We start from the raw sequence: 23,811 nt of genomic DNA on the forward strand, positions 1-23,811 counted from the left end.
CTGCTCAGGTTCGGGCGTGTCTTCTTCTCTCGAAATGCATCCAGGAGAGCGGAATTACATTCTTGCGCTACAGCGCCACACTGGTCGAACCGCAGTATTGCAGGATCTTGCATTAGGTCATGTGAGATCAAACGATTACTCGACAACGATTACTCGACTAATCGTTTCAGCCCTATGCTCTTACTGGTTTTTAAGTCTTTAAATGGTTTAGCACCCTCTTACCACTCGGATCTGTTGATAGACCACCAACCTACAAGAGCTCTCAGGTCTGCCAACTTAAGGCTCTTAGTGATTCCTAGAACCAGACTCAAGTCTAGTGGTGATCAAACATTCGCCGTAGCTGCTCCGAGACTTTGGAATAGTCTTCCTACAGAAATCAGAACCGGCCCTACACTACCCATTTTTAAATCCCGGTTAAAAACATTTTTATTTGAACTGGCTTATTATTCGTGATTTGAATTTGCTCTGCCCTGTGTTTTGCAGTGTTATTTGTGATCTTGTTTTTGTTTTAATTCTGCTTGTGGTTACTTGTAACACTTACTTGTACAGCACACTGGTCAACGATAAATGTGTTTAGTGGTGCTTTATAAATAAACTGAATTGAATTGAGGTTAGTGATGTATACTGTCTTTTGCAATATTAGCCATATATGTAATAAATCATCATCACAGTATCATGCTCTGCCTAATGTCAGTCATGAAAAAGTTGTGGCTGCTGAGTGATTGTCACAGGACTTTCATAAAAAAGACAGTATGGAAACTAGAAAAAGAAGCTATGAGGCAGTAAGAAAGATCCTGCAGCATGGTTCACTTTTAATAAACACTTTGTCACCTTAAAAATGTAAACATGCCATACATGTGACATATATCGCTCATACAAATTGTGGAAAAATGCCTTCCTGTGTTCATCACACATACAGTATTAAAGAGTTTGGCTTTTGAATCCTGCACTGCTCATAACGTGTTTTCTATGGTCGGAAACACAAGTAGTCTGCCAAGAGACCAGTAGGCCTATATGTAAAATGAAAAGGAGTCATGAACTTAGAATTTACTGTAGACAAAGCGTTCTCTACATGTTCAATGAAAGACAACAGATATACAACATTTATATTCAAGCACCTAACTGAGCATAATGTACAGTACAATACAGACACACTATTAAGCATATATAAAATTAAGTTAATTCAATTCATTATATGATTATAAAAAACTGAATAATGAATTCTATAAAGAATTGCTCTTTGTTACATTTGCGCCTGATGGCCGCTCACACATCAGATGTACTTGTCTGGTCAGTATCAGGATGGGAGACCTCCTGGGAAAACTAGGTTGCTGTTGGAAGAGGTGTTAGTGAGGCCAGCAGGGGGTGCTCACCCTGTGGTCTGTGTGGGTCCTAATGCCCCAGTATAGTGATGGGGGCACTATACTGGCAAAACGCACCGTCTTTCGGATGAGACGTTAAACTGAGGTCCTGACCTCTCTGTGGTCATTAAAAATCCCATGGTACTTCTCGTAAAGAGTAGGGGTATAACCCCAGATTCCCTCCACTGGCCCTCATCAATCATGGCCTCCTAATAATCCCCATTCACTTGATTGGCTCTATGACTATCTCTCCTCTCCACCTGTAGCTGGTGTGTGGTGAGCGCATTGGCGCCGTTGTCCTGTGGCTGCCGTCGCATCATCTAAGTGGATGCTACACACTGGTGGTGGTTGAGGAGACCCCCACATGGTTGTAAAGTGCTTTGGGTGTACAGCAATACACAATAAAGCGCTTTATAAATGCATTAATTCATTCATTCATCCAAGCACTCCACGCTGCCTTTGTGAATGGGTGGGTTTGTCTACCTGTTGCTTTATTTTCTGTGGCGGTTAGATCTGTCAGCCGTCTTTCTGGTTTAAAAGACAAAAATCACCGGACTTGTTTGTCTGTGTCCGAATGAGAAAGAAAATCACAATTTTTAAATTTTTTTTTTTAGTTTCCCGCTGACAAACTGTGGTGTAAGACACTGCATATATAACATTTGCCATTGATAACTTTGATGTAGTGGCGTGTTAGTTCATCTCTTCTTATTATTCTACAGGTGAGCAAAATCGATTCAAAAACTAAGTGCAACTAATGTAATAATACACTGTATTTCAAAGATGTATGTGTTCATTTTTGTTGGATTACAGAGTAAGACTGTTTTGTAATAATGAGTCGTATCAGACATAAGAGGGACAAATATGTAAATGCAATGTGAAATATGATCAAATGTACGTGTTAAACGAGTTCATGGATGTTTTTGTAATGTTGTTTGTTATTGGATGAGAAAGTTTAAACGAGTTAACTCTGCGTTTGCAACTGGAAGTTATCTAGAGCCAAAATGGCGGTGCATGTATGCGAGCCAAAATGGAGACGTATCTGTAAAACACGAGGATAGCGTATTCATCTGTACGACAGTTTAAAAGTTAGACTAATTGTTTCGTGAATGTTATGGTGATGTGAAATCCTGGATATTTGATTGAAAACACTGTAAAAGGTGAATGTGTTGTGCTTGATAGTAATGTGTTATACAACTTAAAACAAATAACTTTTGAAAGGCCTTTATTAAGATGTAGCTAACTGTCTTTATTGAAATGTGTTGAAAAGAACAAGTAATTGTTGTTAATTAAAGTTAAATATGTTAATAATGTTCATGCATTGAAATCAAAGAAATGAGTCAGAATCAATTAAACATTGACAAAGACTACAGCCAGTACTTGTGTCTCACATCATCTCTTCTTATTATTCTACAGTGCTGGCAAGTGTTGTACATGCAACTTACCCACTCAGGCTTGCCAGACTCGAGGCGGGTAACACAAGCCTAACTAAATAACTGGAGGCAGAGTTATTTTTAAGTCCATGTAGGTCACAAACCACTGAAATCGGATGATAAATGTAAACGTTATCGTGTTTTTATCCAGAAAAACCGCAGCTCCCCGTTTACCTCCATTTGTTTTTAAAGCAGTCTTGCCTGGATAAATATGGCGGATGCATTGACGATACGATAGCAATGGCTCAAACAACAATTACGATAATATCGCAGATGATATATCGCACACCCCTACTTCACAGGCATCACTGCCTTGTACTTTTACATCCATAATATTATAAATTAAAAGTTTATTGCTGGTCTGTGGTTTTACAGTGCTGTAATTTTTAAAGGTTTCATATTATTGTAAGGTGAGCTTAAAGGGTGCACGACTATGAAATTCACACAGCTTCAGTGTGACATCAATAAGAAAAAGAATCATTTCATAGATATTGTTAATAATAGTTGTTCATAATAAAATATGTATGAACTTAATACATGACCTAGGCTATTTATTTAGCAAAATCCTGTCATTTTAATAATATTATATGCAATTTATTAAAAATTGTTGCTGCTCTAATTAAGCTCAGTGTGCTCTCTTTAAGCTCTTCCCCATTGAACTTCTATGTAAATACTTCATAAACAGATGTCATAAACAACCATCAGTTTAAGTTAATGGATTTTTTATGGATTCTGTCGACTCAAATCTAATGAGCTTTGGCAGCTAGCATCAACTTCTCCAGACTGTAAATCTGTGGAAAATCGGGGCAAAAATTGTGTAGTGTTCTCCAGCCTTAAAAACGAGGCTAGTTTCTGTGTTAATCCCCATGAATTAAATGTTTTATTGGTTTGTTTTATTTGATTTTTGAATTTGTGTTACTTAGCTGAACGTGGACTATAGATGTTGCAGTGTGCTTAAATGTCACTTCATTATGAATATATAACTGACAAATTGAATGCCTTGTTGTTTGATTTTAGGGTACGTTTACCCTAGTCAAAAAAGTCTTTTCAGGACAAACTGGACTGTGCAATCAGCTATAAGGTCATAAAACGCAAGACAAACCAGTCATTTAAACAGGTTGTGTGACTATACCATGTGAAACCCATAAACCTGAATAACCAGTTTCATGGCCAGGCCACCCATAATCTGAAAGGCCAAGCCCACCTTTGCTGAGATATTTTAACTTTAGAACAAACAGAATTTTACTTCCATGCATACTTTGTGTGAACAGCATTTATCACTATTCACACAAAAGATGCAATTTACTGCTATTTATACTTGGTACAAACAGTATCACTACACTGTAAAAAAATTTCAAGCTGCTTCAACTAATTATTTAGTAACTAGTTCCACAGAAATGTTACGTTCAGTCAATTTCTGACTTCAAAGTGTTGCCTGAGTTGTTATTTTTTTAGCAGGCTCAACCTTCACTGAACTAGTTTTATAGTTCATTCAACTAAAATGTTTTTGTTTGAACATTTAGAAAACTACAGCAAATATTGTCAATTAAAATTGAACCATTTACTCCATGTGTTCCTTATGTTACCTCAACTAAGATTTACTATTTGGGCATCATAAGAAATTGCTGTGGAACTAGTTATTACATTGTATACTAAGTTTAAGAAAATTATTAACTGGTGTCTATCACTCACTAAAAACACACACATTACAATACATAATAGCCTTTAGTTTATATCAATCTGCATAACATGTGTCATACATACTAAACATGCAGGCTTAAAGGAATAGTGAACCCAAAAATGAAAATTTGCTGTTAATTAACGCACCCTCAGGCCATCCAAGATGTAGGTGACTTTTTTCTTCATTAGAACAGTAAAGGAGATTTTTAGGTGATACAGTTGTCTTTAGCAATTCACAAACTGCACGTCTCTAGCTGCCGGTTTTTGAGAGTCAAAAAACATATACAGACAAGACCAAATTAGCAGTGGCTCCTGATAACACATTGAGACCTAATGAAGCAAAACAATCACTGTAGTATTAATTTGATCTTGTCTGTATGTTTTTTTTTCAAAAACCTCCAGCCACAGATGTGCAGTGTATCACCAAGGATCACCCTTTCATATAAAAATCTTCTTTACTGTTCTACTGAAGAAAAAGTCACCGACATCTGGGATTGCCTGAGGGTCTATTTATAAAATATGTTCTGTGCATGTAAACAAAGCTAGTATAGTGTCTGCTTGTTGCATCACCAATAGCCGATGGAAATCACCGGCTCTAAATGAAAATGAGTAACGCACAGCCTGATTTCCTAGACGTTCTGCGAGACAAATCTCAAACTGACACAGAAAAATTTCAGGCACACACCTAAACTAGTTAATCAATGTCTGCGGGTTTACCCAACAGTGACATAAAGCCAGCATGTCATGAGGATGGAGATGTGGTTAAAACCAAATCTAACACACCTGAATCAGCCTCAAGTTCTGTCAAAAACAATGAATGCTGTGCATTTATTATTGGCTGGTACTGACCAAATGAGTGTGTTCATAAACATAATAAAGCAGCATACAAATATTTCCATGTATTTCTTCACCATATAATGTTATCAAGAGTTATTTACAAATGAATTAAAAAAAAAAAAACACAAGCAATTACGAAAAGAGCACGTTTAGAGCTGGAATGTAAAATAAAACGAACAAAAGTACAAGCATCTTCACTTAATTACCAGGTCATCCATAAGCAATGATTTATTAAAAATACTTCCACCAAAACAGTATCAAAATCTAATATCAGATTTTGCATATAAGTAACAATTCATATAAAATATAATCTATTTCATAAACGTTGTAGTCAGTAACTGATGATGTAAGAAAACCTGAGGAGACTTTAATTAAAATACCAATCATAGAGATCGTGAGCTTCTTTATATTCCTTGTGTCGTGCTACATGGTCACAGGCAGTGCATATACCCAGAATAAACTCTTGTGTCTGTAATATTAAATGAGGACTTGGAGTGAGATGTTTCCTCCAGTTAAAGTACCTGCGATATGCATCTTCATCCTTGTCCAGCTGAAGCAGATATTCGGCTAGTGACTTTGCATCAGGGAAGTCATTGACATGAATGAAGGACTCAGCAGGAACAAAGTTTTCATAGTTTCTTCTCGGAGGACCCAACACCACAGGGACGGTACCTGCTGCGAGCGGCCCGTTTATCTTCTCAGTGATGTAGTCCTTGTGGATGGAGTTTTCAAAGGCCAGGTAAAATTTGCAGCTAGCCAGGGTTGGATAGTAATCATTATAATCCAGGAACCTTGCATAAGCCTTTCCAAACAAAGTCACTTGTATGTATTTACTGAATTCTCTGTAAAAAATGTTTCTTGTGTCGACACCAGTTGAGGGATCGTTGTTACTTACAATCCAACACACCAGTTTGTCCTTTTTGGGAATCACAAAATCCTCATTAGGTTTCTTCCTGGTCATTAAGCGCATCCGTACAGGAATATCAGCGTCCTGTCTGTAGCTGAGAGTGAGATTGAACAGGTTTTCCAGACCTGGTATCCTTTTGGTGTTGGTTGGTGATTCCAAATGCAACCAAATCCACCTCTGGAACGGAGGACGAGGAGATGGAGGAATGTTGGACAGATCCCAGCGGATGTCTCTGTGATAAACGATGACATTATCTGCGTCGTTGTACAGAGTTCTATCATCCGTCAGATGACAATTATCAATATTGTACAATTTTTTGCAGTCACTGAAATCAAACCTATAATTTTCAGGCCAAACCCATAACAGAAGTATAGGTTTCTCCTCTGCTTTATCAGTAAGAGAGTTGTCCTCTGCTTTATCAGAGTTGTTGCTCTTGGCACAGTTGATCTGTGATTTTTGGTCTGGTCTAAAAGCTGGAGGTGGACAGTTGTTTGAAGGTGAGAACCAGAAAAACACAGCGCCCAGAGAGATGACACCTGCCATCGTCACTACGAAACCCAGACGGAACAGCGATGAGCCATTTGTGTTTGACATTTTTTACCTGAAGAGAACAGTTGAAGAAAGTTTCACTTTTACTTTTACAAAAGAATTTAAAGAAATTCTTCAATAACACTACTGTAGAATCAGTTCACATGTTTGTGAGAAGCAAAAGCTACACAAGTAAAAGTTAGTCATTATCTTGTAATAAAATATAAAGTTGAAACTTTGACCATTTTAGTCTAATAAAAATATATTCAAATTATATTTATTAATTCAATTCCTCACCTGATTAAAAGAGAAAAAAAAATCTGTAATTTGGTGTCCCATATACAGCCAATGTCTGATGAGTAACAGACAGAAACACAGAAGAGAATTTCTTCAGAGCATGATTTTCGTCAAAAGAAAAAAAAATATTGGGTTGTCTTTAGGTTTGTGACACCTGGAGGAAGTGTCTTGGGAGGAGATAGGTCACGAACCAATCACAATTCAGTATACAAATGTCACTAGGCTTGTTTGGGATGCCTCTCACCTGAAATGTAGGCGAGAGCAGGCGGCTGCAGTGAGGGGAGGAGTGAAATAAACGCAGTCAGGACGGACAGTTCTGAGCTCTCGAAGTGGAAGATAACTACGAAATCAAAAGCAGATATGGCGTTATTCACACTCACGTGCTGTTTTGCTAATTAACATGACATAATATCAGCTTTGTTGTTTTTATATGAAGATAAATAAGATGAACAAGACACTCAAAGTGCTTGCTATTTAATTCCATACGAAAGGCGTATTTATCATCCATTTTTACTTTAATACAAACATGTATTTTAGATTTTTATGAAAATATGACAACTATCACATATCTCACATAGAGATCGCGCTGTCATAGTATTCGGGAATATTCAAGCATAATTGAAATACATAATAGCATGAAATCAGATTTTTAAAAAATAAATATTTTAGCAGAGAACGCAACATCACGGTTGTTTAAACCAATGAGCATTAAACTGTCGTCAGCAGGTCGATACTGTGCTTTTCCCCAGATACTTTTAAACAAAAGACACTGTGTATCTGTGCTGTTGAATGCATTTGAGACGTTGTGTTTTCCTCAGTGTATAACTGACATGTCACAGGTATATGTTTCATCTGTAAATGTCAGAAAGTCATGCAAACATATCTATTTTGCTGTCAGGAGTGGGCGAGGCGCGCGAGAGCAACGAACGCTAAACAGACAGAGGGCAATAATTCTGAGTAAAATATACATTTTGCTAAAATATTTGTTGTTGGACATTAAATGTGTCTTTTGTAGAATTTTAAACCTACATATAAGTGTATTTTTATGACAGCAGACAGTAAATGTAAAGGGACTATTGTAATGGGTAAATCAAATGTAAGCTACTAATTAGCTACTAAGCTCAAATGAGTTCATTTATAGCATGTTAAAATATAGTCATTTTCTTTATTATTTATTTTCATTTTTAATTCAGTGATTTTAACTTTTAATTTGGTTATTTTAATGATTTAAAGAACAAGTTTAGATTGTAATGTTCTGCAAACTATAAAAGGTACATCTGTCATAAAACTAGAGAGAAAGGCTGCATGGTTAGAAACTGTAAACAAAAACAATAAGTCAAATAATAGCATGTGAGAAAGTCATTGGTAATATTGTGTTCCTATCAGTCAGTGTTACAGGAACTCAGTTTAGTTTTACAGTTAACCTGCTTTAGACCAGATTAGTTTCCCATCATAAATTGCCACAGTGACTAAACTTCGTTGGCTATGCATGGAGATGAGTATCGTATCGGCCTGAATCATGAGATGCACATCCCTAATGCATATACATATATTATATATACAGGGGTTAAAGCAACAACACCAAAAAAAAAAAAAAAAAAAAAATATATATATATATATATATATATATATATATATATATATATATATATATATATATATATTGACTGAACTTTTCCTCAGCCAAACCCCATTCCACAGCCATACACTCTCAGAAATAAAGGTACAAACAGTGACAGACTGGGGCGGTACCTTTTCAAAAGGTACACTTTTGTACCTATTAGGTTCAAATATGTACACTTTAAGTACTAATATGTACCTTTAAGGTGCCAAAATAGACCCTTTAGGTACAAACATGTACCTTTTGAAAAGGTACCGCCCCAGACAGCTTTTGTAACTTTATTTCTGAGAGTGTTCCTGCCATACCTGCCAAACCTGTCACACATCCAGTTTAAGATCCGTGTTTTTCTTCTTGTAATTAGGAGCGCTTGTCCTCCTAATTTAAAAAATTTAGGAGCACTTCTGATCAATAATCCAAAATTCTGATAAAAAAAAAAAATAATAATAAAAAATTAGCCTTCCTAATACGAGGTGACATTTGACTCCTTAAAATGACTTACAGGGGTATTTTCTTTTTACCTTTCATCATTTTCATCTGTCAAATTCAAAAATTTATGTTTATAAGCTTTTTAAAATTTCTATTTAAAACAATATAATAAGAAGTAGAATAAGACAAATAAGTTACCAATCATATGAAATTAGCATTAATAAAAAAATTAATTTGTACTACAGAGGTGACCCAAAAGTGGCTTGTAGGTACATTTTCAGACGTTTAATGAGGCTCAGAGGTGGCATGAGTGCAATTAAATTCATAGATTCATGTGGACATTAATGTTTTAAATATAAATGTGCTTTTAGAGACGCACAGCGGCTCAGCTGTTACTTTATTTGGAACTATTTTCGTTGATGATATAGAGCAAAATCATGCAGTACTTGTTTATTGATCTGTTGTATTAAATCAATATCACATTTGCAAACTGCCTTAATCATTATTAAAAGCAGTCTCTCTCCTTATGAGAGTTCTCAAGTCTCAAAAGCACGTGCAAATGAGTAGAATTATTATTGATAGCCACAATCCCGCGCCGAAATTCAAGTTCTGCTCTGTGTTCTCTGCTAATAACCCGACTGTGAATAATGCCAGAGTTACTGTGTTATCAGTGGGAAGCTGCAGCCATGGCAGGGATGATTTTTGGCGTGCCAGCAGAACAACAACAATGAGCTACATGTTTCTTTTCCCCTCTGTTATCCCTGATATCTATGGGAAGCCAAAAATCCCAAAAGTGGGCCGAAACAGCGCTGTATTAAAGAGCGACCGAGGACAGCGCAAGAGGACGTGTTCGCCGGCGCCACCGAACTGACAGCGGCGCTGATCAGTTAACAGCAGCGCGAATATAAATTCGTGTTTTTCCCAAGCTGCAACCTCCCGCTCTCTCTCGTGAAGCCAACACGGAAGTGACTAAAACTGCAATTCATCGACTGGCCGCTGGAGGCTGGTTGCAAAAGGGAGTCAATCCCATAGACTCCCCATGTTAAAATGCCCAACTTTACAGCAGAAAAGAACGTTTACAGCCTGGTGCAAAAAATGATTTTGATCTGTATAGCTAATTTTGCCCTTCATGACAACTGTGAGGGGGGTGAATTTTTTTATAACTCATCCGTTTAAATTATATTAAGCCTTAAAGTTCTGCATAATTAAGGGCGTGGCCACTTGAGTGACCGGTGGACGCTGCTCTGCTCCAGAGTGTGAAACTTGCTAGTGCGAAACGTTTTTGACCATTATTTATTCATATCACACATTTAAGCTGATCTTTTAAAAACATCGCGTCATTATTTTTTTCGGTAGTATTACAGCACATAATGAGCATATTAGAACCTTTTTTTGCTATGAAAAATATAGCCCCCCTTTGACATTCTGATGTCAAAGTAAGAGCAAAACAGTCCACATCTCTTTGAATGAGCCTTATTGATTTTGGTGACCTTGTGAACTTTACTTTAGCACTAACCTCAGGCAAAGGTTTAGTTTTATATACTATTAAATACAGTTTTAATGTATTTATTAATACTGGGTTACTAGACTGCCTGTCCCATCTGTGAGCAGTTCTACTTTGTGGAGATCCATGCAAGCTTCTGTGGTGAAAGGTATTTCTTAGGTTTGCAATGCATTATTTTCAGAAGCAAACTTTTGTATTATACAGTCGTTTTGTTGTTATGCTGTTGAAGGTGAAACATGCTTCAGTCATACTGAAAGATGAGATGCTTTTAGTATGACTGAAGCATATTCCATGTATTCCAACAGAGCCAATGATATAACCGAAACCAATGTACTGAATGATACTGAAGAAAGTGATGGAACAGACATATGTCCAAAACTATTTAAGGCACATCAAGAGATTAAAAGGTACTGTAACATTACGCTTTCTTCAGAAAGTTAATTTGTTTTGCATCAATAATATAAATGTTCTAAATGGTTTCTTTTTTCTTTTCCCAATGCTATAAAGCATTGCTGATGTCATCAAAAGCCTTTCTGAAAGGATGGATGAAACCAGCATCTTCAGTATTTGCATTACCAGAGATCAGATGCTTGAGAGAGGCCTAAAACAATGGCAGCGACAGAAAAAATCTTCCCCCAAAAATCCTCTCAGAGTTTCTTTTAATGGAGAGGCTGGCATTGACAATGGCGCTTTGAGGAAGGAATTTTTAACTGGTAGGTTTTTTTGTTTGTTTGTTTTTGATCATAAGAATACTGAATTAAGAATTTTGTGTTCTATGAACTTATGTGGTAACACTCATCAGTCTTACAAATGTAGGTTGTGTAGAACATATCTTTTTATGGTTGATACTATGTATTTTGTGCTTGATGGATCTTGGTTTCAATATGCTGAAAAGAAATGATGACTGGAATAGAGAAGCGGTTCTTTGAGGGAGGAGAAAATGGCAAAACCCCCAAATATTCAATGACGGACATGGACAAACACAACTTCAAGTAGGTTTATTATGGTGTAACGTTTTTCTGTGTACCAAAATGAATGTAAACCACCCAAACATACACGCAGAACATCACATTTCATGAATTGTGTATTTGTTTTTTTGCAAAAGGATAACTAGTAGTTGGGCTATATGTATTGAGTTCTCAACATCACATCTTTCAGATTATTGTACTTTTTTAATTTTTTCCCTCAAACATCTTCACTACTCCTGGTATAGCTACCCGTTTTGCAGTAATACATTTTTTCTTGTATTGCAGAACTATTGGGGAGATATTTTCTGTCAGCATCACACAAGGTGGGCCACCACCAAACTTTTTTATGGAGTGGTGTTACAACTACATATCCACGGGAGAAATGGATCCGGAAGTAATAACTGAAAGGGACGTCACAGACCCTGAACTCATGGAGCTAATAAAAGAGGTAGGTTATTTAAATGTGGTGAAAGTGCATTGTCAATCATAATTTTGTTTATGTAGTTCTTCTTCTTCTTCTTAACATTCTTTTTTTTTTTGTATTCTTGTAAACTTAAAACAATAAACTAAGGTACCTTTATATTGTATGTGTGACTTGAGTAAATGTGGTTTTGATCAAAGATTAAGGCAGCTGACCACACAACCCTGATGGAGTGCACAGACAGGATTTTGTTATGTGGATACACGGGGGCAGTGTCCATTGAAAGAAAAGAAGACATTATGTGGGAAGACGTCTCCTTTAATGCAGGCTTACCTTGTAGAATTTATTAGGGGTTCAAGCACGAAGTGCTGAAACCCTCTTGTAATTGTAAGGATTTTTTTATTATTATTTTTCTCCGGTAAAACTGATCGTGCAGCCCAAACCGTAAGGCGTAGAGAGCTGAAACTTGGTCAGATTGTAGTAGTATTGCTCGCTACTCAGATACAAAGCCTCGCCCCAATCGGCCTAACGGTGGCACTACAGCGCAAAAACCTAAAATTTTACACATTTTTGGCCGTAGCTCATACACCGTTTGTTTTTGTTTTTGTTAAAACAAAATTGAGTTATATCTGAGACCTACTTTTGCGAACTAGTCCTAGGTTTTTAACCTGATCGGAATCAAACCACGTCAGAAATATTCCCTGGACACTGAATATCAATAATTATCAAAAAAGTTTTACAATTTAGATTTTCACGCGAAACAGTACGTCAATTAGCGTCTATGCTAACGTTAGCCAAATGTTATTTGAAGCATAACTCTGGAACGGAATGAGATATCTTCACCAAACTCGGTACAAATGTGTATGAGCTCAATCTTTGGTCAAATAAAAAAATGCGCAGCTCTGCTACTTGGGGGCGCTATAAGACTGAAAAAACATAAAAACAGTGATAACTAAGCAACCGTTGGTCCCATCTACTTGACAATTGGTATGCAGCATCTTGGTCCAAAGGGCCACGAGTGTATATGAGGTCATTTGCGTATCTCAAAAAACATGAAATGAAATTTAAACACCTATTAAACAAGGTTAACGGAGGTCGATCGGAACAAAATTTGGTGGGCATGTTCGACTCATGGCCCTAAAGGTCTGTAAGAATTTTGAAAGAAATCGGTTCTATGTTCTGAACAACAGAAATCATACAGTGTACTAACTGATCAACAATTGCAGGTACAAGCTAGAAGCTACTAACAAAGTGTATCATAAATGAACAATTATTCAATTATTATTATTATTAAATTATAATTGTTACGGTCTAAAGTGGTCTAGGGAAGACCGCAACAGAACTAAAAATGGTTGGTGGTGAGGCACTGTGCGACGGCAGAGAAAACGTCTCCAGACCCAGAAAAGGTTACAATAACCCACACAGCCACGGTAGTTCAGCAAAAAGAGAAGTTTTTATTTACCATCTAAACAGAAGTAACATTAAAGGGGTATTAACTTCAGAAGGGGGCAAGGCCAAAATAACAAACATAAAGGAGCTAACTGTATAAACCAACTGACTAAACTTCAAAGAAAAGAAAAGAAAATACAGCAGATTTAAACTAACTCCCTAAACTAACATAAACAGGAGAAAATAAGTAATACAAAACAAAATGGCACCCACCTTCCTACTAAACCCAAAACAAAAGACATAAATCAAAACTTAACATTTATAATGGGCTACTGAAGTTAACACTCTGTAGATTAAGGATCAGTCTTAGCTGTAATCAACGAAACCAACGGTAGAAACTCTACTTCAACAATCTCAACACAATTGAGATAAAGGTACACCAAAGCACCAATTAGTAGTGATGTGACGTTCAACACCGAGGCTTCGAAGCCTGTATCAAAAAAAAACCAAGCATCTGGCAGTGAAGCACTGTACCGGAGCTTGATTCATTTTGCCAAAACCACGTGATCTGTGACGTCCGAAGCTTCGTTTTCGCACACAGCCACATGACTGCTTCGTATTCTGTTTCAAATAACGCAAACCACTTGCGCAGTTTGAAGTGTCACTCACTTCTTTGATAAGAATGAATCAATATACGAATAAATTAGTGGTGGGCCGTTATCGGCGTTAACGTGCTGCGTTAACGTGAGAGTCTTATCGGGCGATAAAAAAAATATCGCCGTTAATCTATTCTCAAAGTTGGGTTGGGAGCTGGGTCTATACTACGCAAACTATGATGACTTTCACCTCGATATTTTAGCGCGGATGTATACCTAGCCGAATTGCACTGTAGGGGGCGAGAACGAGTCTTCGAACCTGTGTGTATGCGTGCTAACATGGATGCAGTTATGAAGCCGCCGGGTTTGCTTCAGGGCAAATTTATTTTTAAGAAGTTACATGGTCGCGCTCTCTGTATCGCGCGCACAGCGGAGTTCCGCCCCGGTTCGCACACACACACACGCACACACACAAACAAACAAACAAACGTAAGCGCACACACAAGTGAACACACTCCCACTCCTATTTGTTAATATTAAGCCGCAAAACGTCTATTTAAATATGACTTCTGTGTGTCTCTGTGTTAATGTATGGCGCAGACGCGCGGGTTTGTTCACTACTCATACAGAAGACCGCGTGACGCTTGCGGCGATATTAACGTCTGTCCTCTCACTAAATGAGGACATAAATACATGAACAACATCTCCAGAACTATCCTCACGGCAACCCGTCAAAATAAAAGTTCGGTTTCACTTGAAGACATTGGGCAACGTAATAGACTACTACTACTAAAACTATTAAAACCTTATCTTTAAGGAATAATCATACAATGTCTTCAATGTTATTATCAATATTAAATTCTTGATGACTGCTAGTTGTTTACTTATCTACTTGGCAGAATTCAAATGAGCCATTTTAATCTAGATTAATCTAGATTAATTCCAAGATTACAGTGAGATTAATCTAGATTAAAAAAATTAATCTATGCCCACCACTAGAATAAATATATGCATGTGTAGTTTTGTGTATGTTCATTTTGTATTAATTCCCGCTTTAGCTGACCATTCTGATAATCTTCTTTTATTTTGATCATTTATGCATATCATATATTCTTGCCTATTTTTTCCACAAATTCATTCACAGACTCATTTATTCATATATTGTGTAAAACAATGACTGACATGTAAAAGATTAATTTATATAGAGTTAATACTTTCTTTGCTTTATTTTCATAGCACAAACTGATTTATTATCTGAAACAATCCAAAAATGGCTGGGTCGTCTGGGAGGCAAAGGCAGCTATTTCCACCTTTTGACCACAAGATGTCGTTAGTGTGCATCGTCTTGAAAAGCTTCGAGTTATGAACCTTTTTACGATACAGTTGAGGTGAAGCCTCGGTGCTTCGCAAAGCTTAATTTTTCCATCACTACCAATTAGGGCTTCACAATAAATTCTGAAGTCTAAAGATGAGTTCTCAGCCGTCGCACACCATCCAGCCACCACCAACTGCTGGTCTGAGTAGCAGCTGAAGTTTAAGTACTCGCTCTCCTCTCCCATTCCCCAATCACAGCAGAGCTCGTAATTAGTCTCAGGTGGGAGATACAGGTTCTGCAGAGAGAGAGAGAGAGAGAGAGAAAACAAGGCATGGAGTTCACACAACAGAACCTTACGGCTCTGGACGTAACACCCCCACCACCAAAGAATATAACCACCCATTGGTTATAAGCACAAAAGTACAAAACACTCATTAACCATCCAAGGAATGAACTCTAGACAGGGCATCAGCAATGATGTTATCAGCTCCTTTCTTGTGACGGATGTCAAGATGATATTCCTGTACAATTAAAGACCAACACATTAAACATTGATTAGTGTTAGACATACGATTTAGAAACACCAACGGATTGTGATCTGTATACACCAGAATTGGGGCATCACTTCCACCCAGGTAGACTTCGAAATGTTGGAGGGCTAATAACAATGCTAGAGCCTCCTTCTCGATTACACTATAATTTTGCTCACACTTATTGAATTTCTTTGAGAAAAATGATACAGGATGGTCGATTCCACCTTCATCCTCTTGCATCAGGACCGCCCCGGCTCCTACAGCACTGGCATCAACCTGCAATTTGAACTGCTGAGAGAAATTTGGTGCAGAAAGAACAGGTGCTGTACAGAGAAGATCTTTTGCAGCATTGAATGCTTCCATACACTCTGGAGTCCACACAAATCTCCTAGAAGTGCTTAAAAGGTCAGTAAGGGTAGAGACAATAGCAGCGAAATTCTTACAAAAACTTCTGTAATAGCCACTCATCCCTAAGAAACGGCGCAACTCAAGTTTGTTAGTGGGCATGGGAAAGGATCCTTCGAGATAGGGCGCCTCGCATTCGTTTATTTTGAGAGAAAGAGAAAACAAGGCACGGAGTTCACACAACAGAACCTTACGGCTCTGGACGTAACAATAATTAAACTGAAAATAGCAGCTAACTTAATTCATGTTATGTCTGTACTGCTAGGCATCTTTGGTTTCCTCTTTTTGTGTAATTTGGATGGAAAATGTGTGCTATTTTTGTCTTGTCAAAAGGTTCTAAAAGTTGCCAAATAAATTTTAAAAATTGCTAAATTTGTTGCTAGGTGCTTTTGGAAGAAAAAGTTGCTAGGGTAGTCTGAAAAGTTGCTAAATTTAGCAACAAAATTACTAAATTGGCAACACTGGCTTGCAGTGGTTACAGCTCGTATGTTCACAATGGAGCAGTTCATAGTGTTTTATTTTGAACTTGGACTCAAATAAATTAAGTCTTGGGACATAATAAAACGCTTAATGTTTTAAAACAGTGACATTGGAGGACCAAATTCGATAATAATAAAAGCTGATAAAATTATTAGACTAATATTAATAACCTTATTAATAGTATTACTAAGCAGAATAGCCCAGAATATGAACGCAACGCCCTGCACGTAAGCTTTTTCTCCCCCATAAAACGCTTAAAGTAGGCTAAAGGCTAAAGTAAAAAAACGCTCCATTGTGAACATAAGAGCTGTATGAACCTTTCATTAGCCTACCTTAAGCGTTTTCTATGGGGAAGAAAAGGCTTAACATGCAGGGCGTTCCGCTCATATTCTGGACGTGTGTTCATATTCTGCTTTATTAATAGTAATATTATTAATAAGGTTATTAATGTTAGCCTAATATTTTTATCAGGATTTATTATTATCGAATTTAGTCCTCCAATGTCACTGTTTTAAAAACATTAACCCACATTAAGCATTTTATTATGTCCCAAAACCCTGCCTTGAAATAAGCACTGAATGTATTACTTTATTGAGTCCCAAGTTCAAAATAAAACTCTATGAACCGCTCCATTGTGAACATACGAGCTGTAACCACTGCAAGCTGTAAAGTAAACAGGAAGAGTTTTTACGAACTCTTATGATATATATATATATATATATATATACAGTATATCAAAATCAAATAAATAAATATATTATAAAGTTCACAAGCTTTCAAAGTTCTTACAGCTTTCTTATTCAAAGAATCTCTTATACTGTCAATATGTATATAATTTTATATATATATATATATATATATATATACAGTGGGTACGGAAAGTATTCAGACCCCCTTCACTTTTTTTCAATTTTGTTATGTTGCAGCCTGATACTACAATTGTTTGAATTCACTCCGCTCAGAGACAGGATTGTATTGAGGCACAGATCTGGAAAAAATTTCTGCTGCATTGAAGGTTCCCAAGAGCACAGTGGCTTCCATAATTCTCAAATGGAAGAAGTTTAGCAAAACCAGGACTCTTCCAAGAGCTGATCGCCCAGCCAAACTGATCAATTGATGGAGAAGGGCCTTGTCTAGACTGGTGACCAAGAAGCTGATGGTCACTCTAATTGAGCTCCATGATCATATATGCAGATGGGAGAAACCTACAGAAGGACAAACATCACTGCAACACTCCACCGATCTGGGCTTTATAGCGGTGTGGCCAGACTCAATCCTCTCCTCAGTGAAGACACTTAAAAACACACTTGAAATTTGCAAAATAGCACCTAAAGGACCCTCAGGCTCTGAGAAACAAGATTCTCTGGTCTGATCAACCTCAATTCCAAGCATCATGTTTGAAGGAATCCAGCTCTGCTCATCAACTGCAGAGCAGCATCCAAAAAGTAAAGTGTGCTGGGAGCAGCCTCATGTTGTGGGGGAGTTTTTCAGAGGAAGGGACTGAGGGACTCGTCAGAGTAGAAGAAAAGCTCAGTGCACCAAAATATAGAGATAGCCTTAATGAAAACCCAGTCCAGAGTATTCAGAACCTGGGCCGAAGGTTCAACTTCCAACATGACAACGACCCTAAACACAACACAGCCAAGGCAACACAGGAATGGCTAAGGAACAACTCTGTGAATGTCCTAGAGTGGCCCAGCCAGAGCCCCGACTTGAACCCTATTGAACATCTCTGGAGAGACCTGATAATGGCTGTCCACTGATGGTCCCCATCCAACCTGACCGAGCTTGAGAGGATTTGCAAAGAAAAATGGCAGAAAATCCCCTAATACAGGTGTGCTATGCTTGTTGTGTCATACCCAAAAAGACTCGAGGCTGTAATTGATGCCAAAGGTACTTCAACTAAGTACTTAGTAAAGGGTCTGAATACTTATGTAAATGTGATATTTCCGTTTTTTCTTTTTAATAAATTTACATTTCTAAAATTCTGTTTTCACTTTGTCATTATGAGGTACGAAGTGTAGATTACTGAGAAAAAAAAAAGAGAATTTAAACAATTGTAGTAGTAGGCTGCAACAACAAAATTGAAAAAAGTGAAGGGGGTCTGAATACTTTCCATACCCACTGTATATATATTTCAGTCAACAAAACCATAAAATTGGGTTTCTTATTAGTAAATTTACACTTATGAACGTGAAATTTGGTTGGCAGTATAAGTAAACTCGTTAAGTAAAAATACTGTTCCTAGTCAGAATAGTCAGTAAAGCCAAAGAGTGCATTTTCCATAGGCGTGAAAAAGGTCTATATTTTAATTGATACATTTTTGAACTTTACACCATAGTGTAATTTAATATGTACAGTGCTAAAATAAGTGAAAGTGCAAGTGCAGTTTCCTCATATTCATTGCTGAAAATGCAATTTACTTTTTTTTTTTTTGTAAATGATTTGCTGGATAAAATCTATGAATGAGCTTATAAGAAACTTCTTTAATGTTATTTCTAAGATAATATTTCTGCGGTAACAACCACACTTTTCTCCAGCAAATCAATTTTCCATTTAATAAAGAGGTCCAATGAGACTAAACATAAGGTACAATAACAATTTCTCTTTGGAAAAGAGTAAGAATAGCTCTATTATTACTCTTGGGAATTAATGAAAAACAAATTTTACCAGTATAAGATTTAGTAACATCAAGAGAAGCTGAATCAGGAGAATGGTCTTTATTAATACCTCTACATAACATGTGAGCACCTGAAGAGATTGAACCAATAACAATTGAGTAATTGGTGTTTTACAATAAAACACGAATTCATCATAAGAAAAGGGTGTTCCTTCTTTGTAACTGATTAATGAATTTAATATTGTTGTGAAACCAGTTCTTAAAAAAAACAAATGAGGAGAGATTTGTGTTTGTTTTGTTAACTGCTTGAAAATTAGCATTTTCACCATGGGTGTGTGTAATTTGCATTGTAGAGCAAAAGTATCGTCAAGTTAAGTTTATCACAGACCACATTTTATTCATTATTTGTAAACACCCATAGGAAAATCTTGAGGGAACCAGTGGAGAATTACAACTAAAACACTCTATTCTCAGGGAAAGCAAAGACTGAAATCTATTCTAAACCTATTATAAATCTATTATTATGTTACTGTTTTGTTGTATTCACTATTTTATTATCACTTTACTACAATTTGTACTGTACTTTTTAAATATCACATATCTCTTTTACTATATGTTTACTATATTACTGTATCTATTAGCAGTGCATAATGTTTTAACACTGTAAGTTTTACTGGATCCATAAAAGATTATCAGTTATATTTCTTATTGTTTGTTGTGGAGTTTATCTGTATCCATAGAGTGCTATGAAAATATAGAAAGCAGACTACCAGTGTGTCAATTTTTGATTTGTATTTACTGATTTTATTCCATTTTATCAATGATGGTCAATTGTTAGTACTTAAACATGTATTTGTATTCCGTATTTCAAAGGGAATGATGTGTTCTGACCTGAAGCACAAGACAAGCTAAAATGTTGGGGTTGAAGACACAGAAAGCAATTTCCACAAAGAAAAAACTTAATTTAATTTAATGTACATTAGATTATTTTACATGAATCACAGTTATACTAAATATTAGAATTGTTACCAGAAAAAAAAAAAATTGCCAAATCAACAAGCATGTGAGCTGTCAGAATTTTTAACGAAAATTAATCATTTTCCAAGCATAACTAAATAACTGGAGACAGTTATTTTTATTTCCATGCAGATCACAAACCACTGAAATCGACTGATAAATGTAAACGTCATGGTGTTTTTATCCAGAACAAAACGCAGCTCCGTTTACCTCCATAGTTTTAAGGCAGTCTTGCCCGGACCAGCATGGCGGACGCAGCGCTAATGGAGGTGACGTATTTCCGCTCTTGAGTGGAGCTCCACTCGCCCTATGTCTGCAGCCAGACCCTCCTGGAGCAGACCCTCTTGGGCTTCGTTTGCTAAAAATCACATGACCTGGCCGGTTTAGGTGTGTTCGACTTGAAGCACGGCTACAGATGGTGATGTAAGGATGAAAGAACCTGAGATACTTTGATCTCCTGAGAAACAGACAATACAAACATGCACGGGCATCTTCGAGACACCCCACAGAGTGGAGGTGCAGGAAACTTCCTTCCCTTCTGTCCATTTGTTTCTTCTTAAATCCCTTCACCCATCCTTCCTTCTACTCAGTCTGCTCAGAATGGTCAATAGTAGAATATAATGTTCTACATGAATGCAAGTGATATTTACAGTCATGTTTGGTATCATTTGAATTGTCTCAGGGCGACTGGTACAATGGTCTCATTCTTACAAGAAGTAAACTAAAAGGTAATACAGAACCTAAGAGTTTAGAGATATTTTGCATACTGTAGAGGGCGGGTCAGTTTCCAGTGGTTTCCATGCAAAATTACCTTTCGTCCCAAAAGGTGTTAACTCGGTCAATGCAAATTCCAATTGTTAGCTCCTGTCTCCATCTCGGGGGATGTTGGTCTTGGTCAGAGTACTTAAGGAAATGTTGCAAAAGGATCAGGGCCTTCTGTAGCCGGAATGAGCCTGTGGTAGGAAGTGTGTTCGCACAGTTCATACTATGTATTTTTCTCAAGTCAGGTTATGCTTACTCTTAGATTCATCTTTGAGATCTTGATGTTTTGCATTGAATTGATACTTTTGAATTGGCTGTATAACTGGCATAATACACATTTACCTGACTGATAATAAATTGTTACATTTGAATTTATTCTGACCTACTCTGAAATTATTTTCTCAAGTAGATTAAGTGAAGGCGTATTTTACCGCAAATCTGCGTCCAGGGTTAGTACAGACTAGATCTCAGGTTAGATGGAGCATGGGGCATATCAGGTGAGATTATAGATTTCTGACTAACTGCTTGACTTTAGTTAAGTTGTTATACAGTTGCATCTACTATGGGGGGCTAGGTAAAATACTATCGAAATACTAGCATGGTTCGGGCATATTTCATAGTACTAGCCATAACCTGTGGTTATTGTCTAAGCTTTATTCAAGTTGTTATATAGTTAGATTAACTATAGGGGTTTTATTATATAATTTTTTTTAACTATTTTAGCTGTTTTTATATGTTTGTTGATCATGAGTGATGCACTGATTGAATGGCGCTTTAATTTCGTTGTACATGTTACAATGACAATAAAGATTTGAAACTTGAAACTTAAATTGCTGGTGTTTCTAACATGTACGCAGAGCGGCCTATGAACTCCATCGCAAGTGTTGAAGCTGACTTCTGCTGATGAAACTGCCAACTATTTTCTTCAGTAAATTTTTCTTCAATTGATTGCATCTCTGACTCCTGGTCTTCATTCAACACACCTGGTCCTTGGGTTTTAACTGTAAATTCCTCTACAGGTTGAGATATCTGTTATTGTTGTAGGCAGTGAATTAAATTAGATATATACAAACAGTAGTGTTAAAGACACAAGCTCCAATTCTGAGGTCAAGAAACAAGAACTTATGTCCTGAATTAGAAATGCATGACTGTTGCCAAATATGGTTAGAGATGTCTTGTGTGTCTTTTTTTGTGAGCCGAAAAAATAAAAAGATTAATGTTCAGTGCCTGTGATTTATCTGTTATATTCTGGAGTCTAGGCATTTTTTCAGAGCCCCTTTTTGTCTTTGTTGAAAACACCGCAACTTTTCATACACACCTCTTTAGATCAGAACATGTCAAACTCAAGTTTAAGAGGTACTTTGGTTTACTGTTTGTCCAGCTCCATAATACAGTATTTATGTTACGAGCCCTGGTCTAGGTCAGAGTGTAACATAAATGAAACAACCACGTTAACTTAATTTCTCTTTTTTTATTTTCTTTCCTTGCTCTCGTTCGTTTTCAAAGCAAGTGTACCTGTTTTTCGTTCTCATTGTATACAAAAGCAATACACAGAATCCAGAAGCAAAATCTCAGGGGTGAGCTAATGCCAAAATAATAAACAAACAAACTAACTTCCCCACAAATGTTCTACCTTCCCTACGAATCAAAATAAAAGAAACAAAACATACAATCCAATTCCCTATCTCCTTATCTGCCCAATAAACAGGAGAAAAGTAACAGCCAACCGGCCTACAAAAGAAACACGGCACCCACCCCTTACAGCTTCCCAAAACAGTTGAATAGTTTACAGACATGGTCAACAAGACATCAAGGTCCTAAAAGTAAGGCTCACACAGTGTCACAAGATATCACAAACACTAGGTTAAAACAGAAAACACTCTGTCGCACCACATGTTCAACAGCTAGCACAGTACCACAACAAACAGACATGAGCAATCAATAAAAGAAGCAAAGAGCCCCCTCCAGTGGATTGCCAGGGAATTTATAGTCCAGGTCTCTGCTCCGGTCCAACCACCAGCAGGTATAACAGACTATGAACTATAAATGTTCTGTAAAAACAACAGCAGCTTTCAGCCTGTCACCATGATGCAAACATGATATCAGACATACAGTAGTAGTTCTTAACAAGTTTTTATTCCATTGCTTTTCCATTGTTTTTTCGATGTAAACATGGACGTGTTTGACTATTGCGCTCGCTTCTCTTGCAGCGTCTCATGCATGAAACGGCAGTCTAATGATAACAATTTAAGTTTTTTTTAATAGCTAGTAAACTAGTAATACTACACATTCTCAACAATTATGCTTTAACAAAGTCCCTTTCAAGGATTTCTATAGTCTTTGGCTTTAAGCAGTGTATTAGTAGTTAGTGCTACACTCTAAGAAACGTCTGTAAAAATAGGGCACAATCTACTATGTTAATATGAAAGAATTTTAGGTATTGTTTTTTTTTTTTTTACCTGCATTTTAAATTATGCATTGTGTTTTCAGGTTACAATACAGGGTGATAATGGATCATTTCCTGGGAAATTACAAGTAACTTTTCCATTTTTCTTAAAGTGTACTAACTGATCCTATCATGTCCAGGACCAATCCTAAAACAGAAAGAGAGAACAGCAACAACGAAACCAACCTATAATGCATTACGTTGTGGACGTAACAATGTGGTAGTAAAAATATAAAACAATTCAAATGTTTATACTGATAACTATTAT

General features: G+C 36.8%; 2 protein-coding genes across 6 annotated transcripts in view; one reads left to right on the forward strand and one right to left on the reverse strand.

The window, feature by feature from the left end:
• The window catches only part of LOC131545551 (G2/M phase-specific E3 ubiquitin-protein ligase-like), a 25,870-nt gene extending 7,129 nt beyond the window's left edge, over window positions 1-18,741 (forward strand). The window contains exons 2-6 of one of the 2 annotated variants that reach the window (XR_009272454.1): window positions 10,897-10,998; window positions 11,099-11,304; window positions 11,487-11,583; window positions 11,845-16,218; window positions 17,625-18,741. Coding sequence is in view for 1 of the 2 variants with exons in the window: in XM_058784474.1 (XP_058640457.1) it covers window positions 11,133-11,304; window positions 11,487-11,583; window positions 11,845-12,007; window positions 17,625-17,645 (453 nt within the window). In the remaining variant the exon portion in view is untranslated. The remainder of the gene's footprint in view (window positions 1-10,896; window positions 10,999-11,098; window positions 11,305-11,486; window positions 11,584-11,844; window positions 16,219-17,624) is intronic. The other variant, XM_058784474.1, reaches the window with a different exon arrangement.
• On the reverse strand, window positions 1,757-10,881 carry LOC131545548 (4-galactosyl-N-acetylglucosaminide 3-alpha-L-fucosyltransferase 9-like). Of its 4 annotated transcripts, XM_058784469.1 has the most exons (4): window positions 9,180-10,881; window positions 8,967-9,082; window positions 7,041-7,380; window positions 1,757-6,816 (listed from the first exon to the last, which is right to left on the reverse strand). In XM_058784469.1, the coding sequence occupies exon 4, from the start codon at window positions 6,807-6,809 to the stop codon at window positions 5,676-5,678; it is 1,134 nt and encodes a 377-aa protein (XP_058640452.1). In that variant the 5' UTR covers window positions 6,810-6,816; window positions 7,041-7,380; window positions 8,967-9,082; window positions 9,180-10,881; the 3' UTR covers window positions 1,757-5,675. The 4 variants fall into 4 exon arrangements, with proteins under 4 accessions (XP_058640452.1, XP_058640453.1, XP_058640454.1 ...); XM_058784470.1 differs by having other exon boundaries at window positions 1,757-7,095; window positions 7,285-7,380; window positions 8,967-10,881; XM_058784471.1 differs by lacking the exons at window positions 8,967-9,082; window positions 9,180-10,881 and having other exon boundaries at window positions 1,757-7,095; window positions 7,285-8,619.
• Window positions 18,742-23,811: the final 5,070 nt, after the last annotated feature.

Source organism: Onychostoma macrolepis, chromosome 08, assembly GCF_012432095.1.
Source record: "Onychostoma macrolepis isolate SWU-2019 chromosome 08, ASM1243209v1, whole genome shotgun sequence".
Classification (NCBI taxonomy): Eukaryota; Metazoa; Chordata; class Actinopteri; order Cypriniformes; family Cyprinidae; genus Onychostoma; species Onychostoma macrolepis.

Coding starts and splice junctions, on each gene's coding strand:
- LOC131545548 (XM_058784469.1), bottom strand. CDS start 6,809: ATGTCAAACACAAATGGCTCATCGCTGTTCCGTCTGGGTTTCGTAGTG.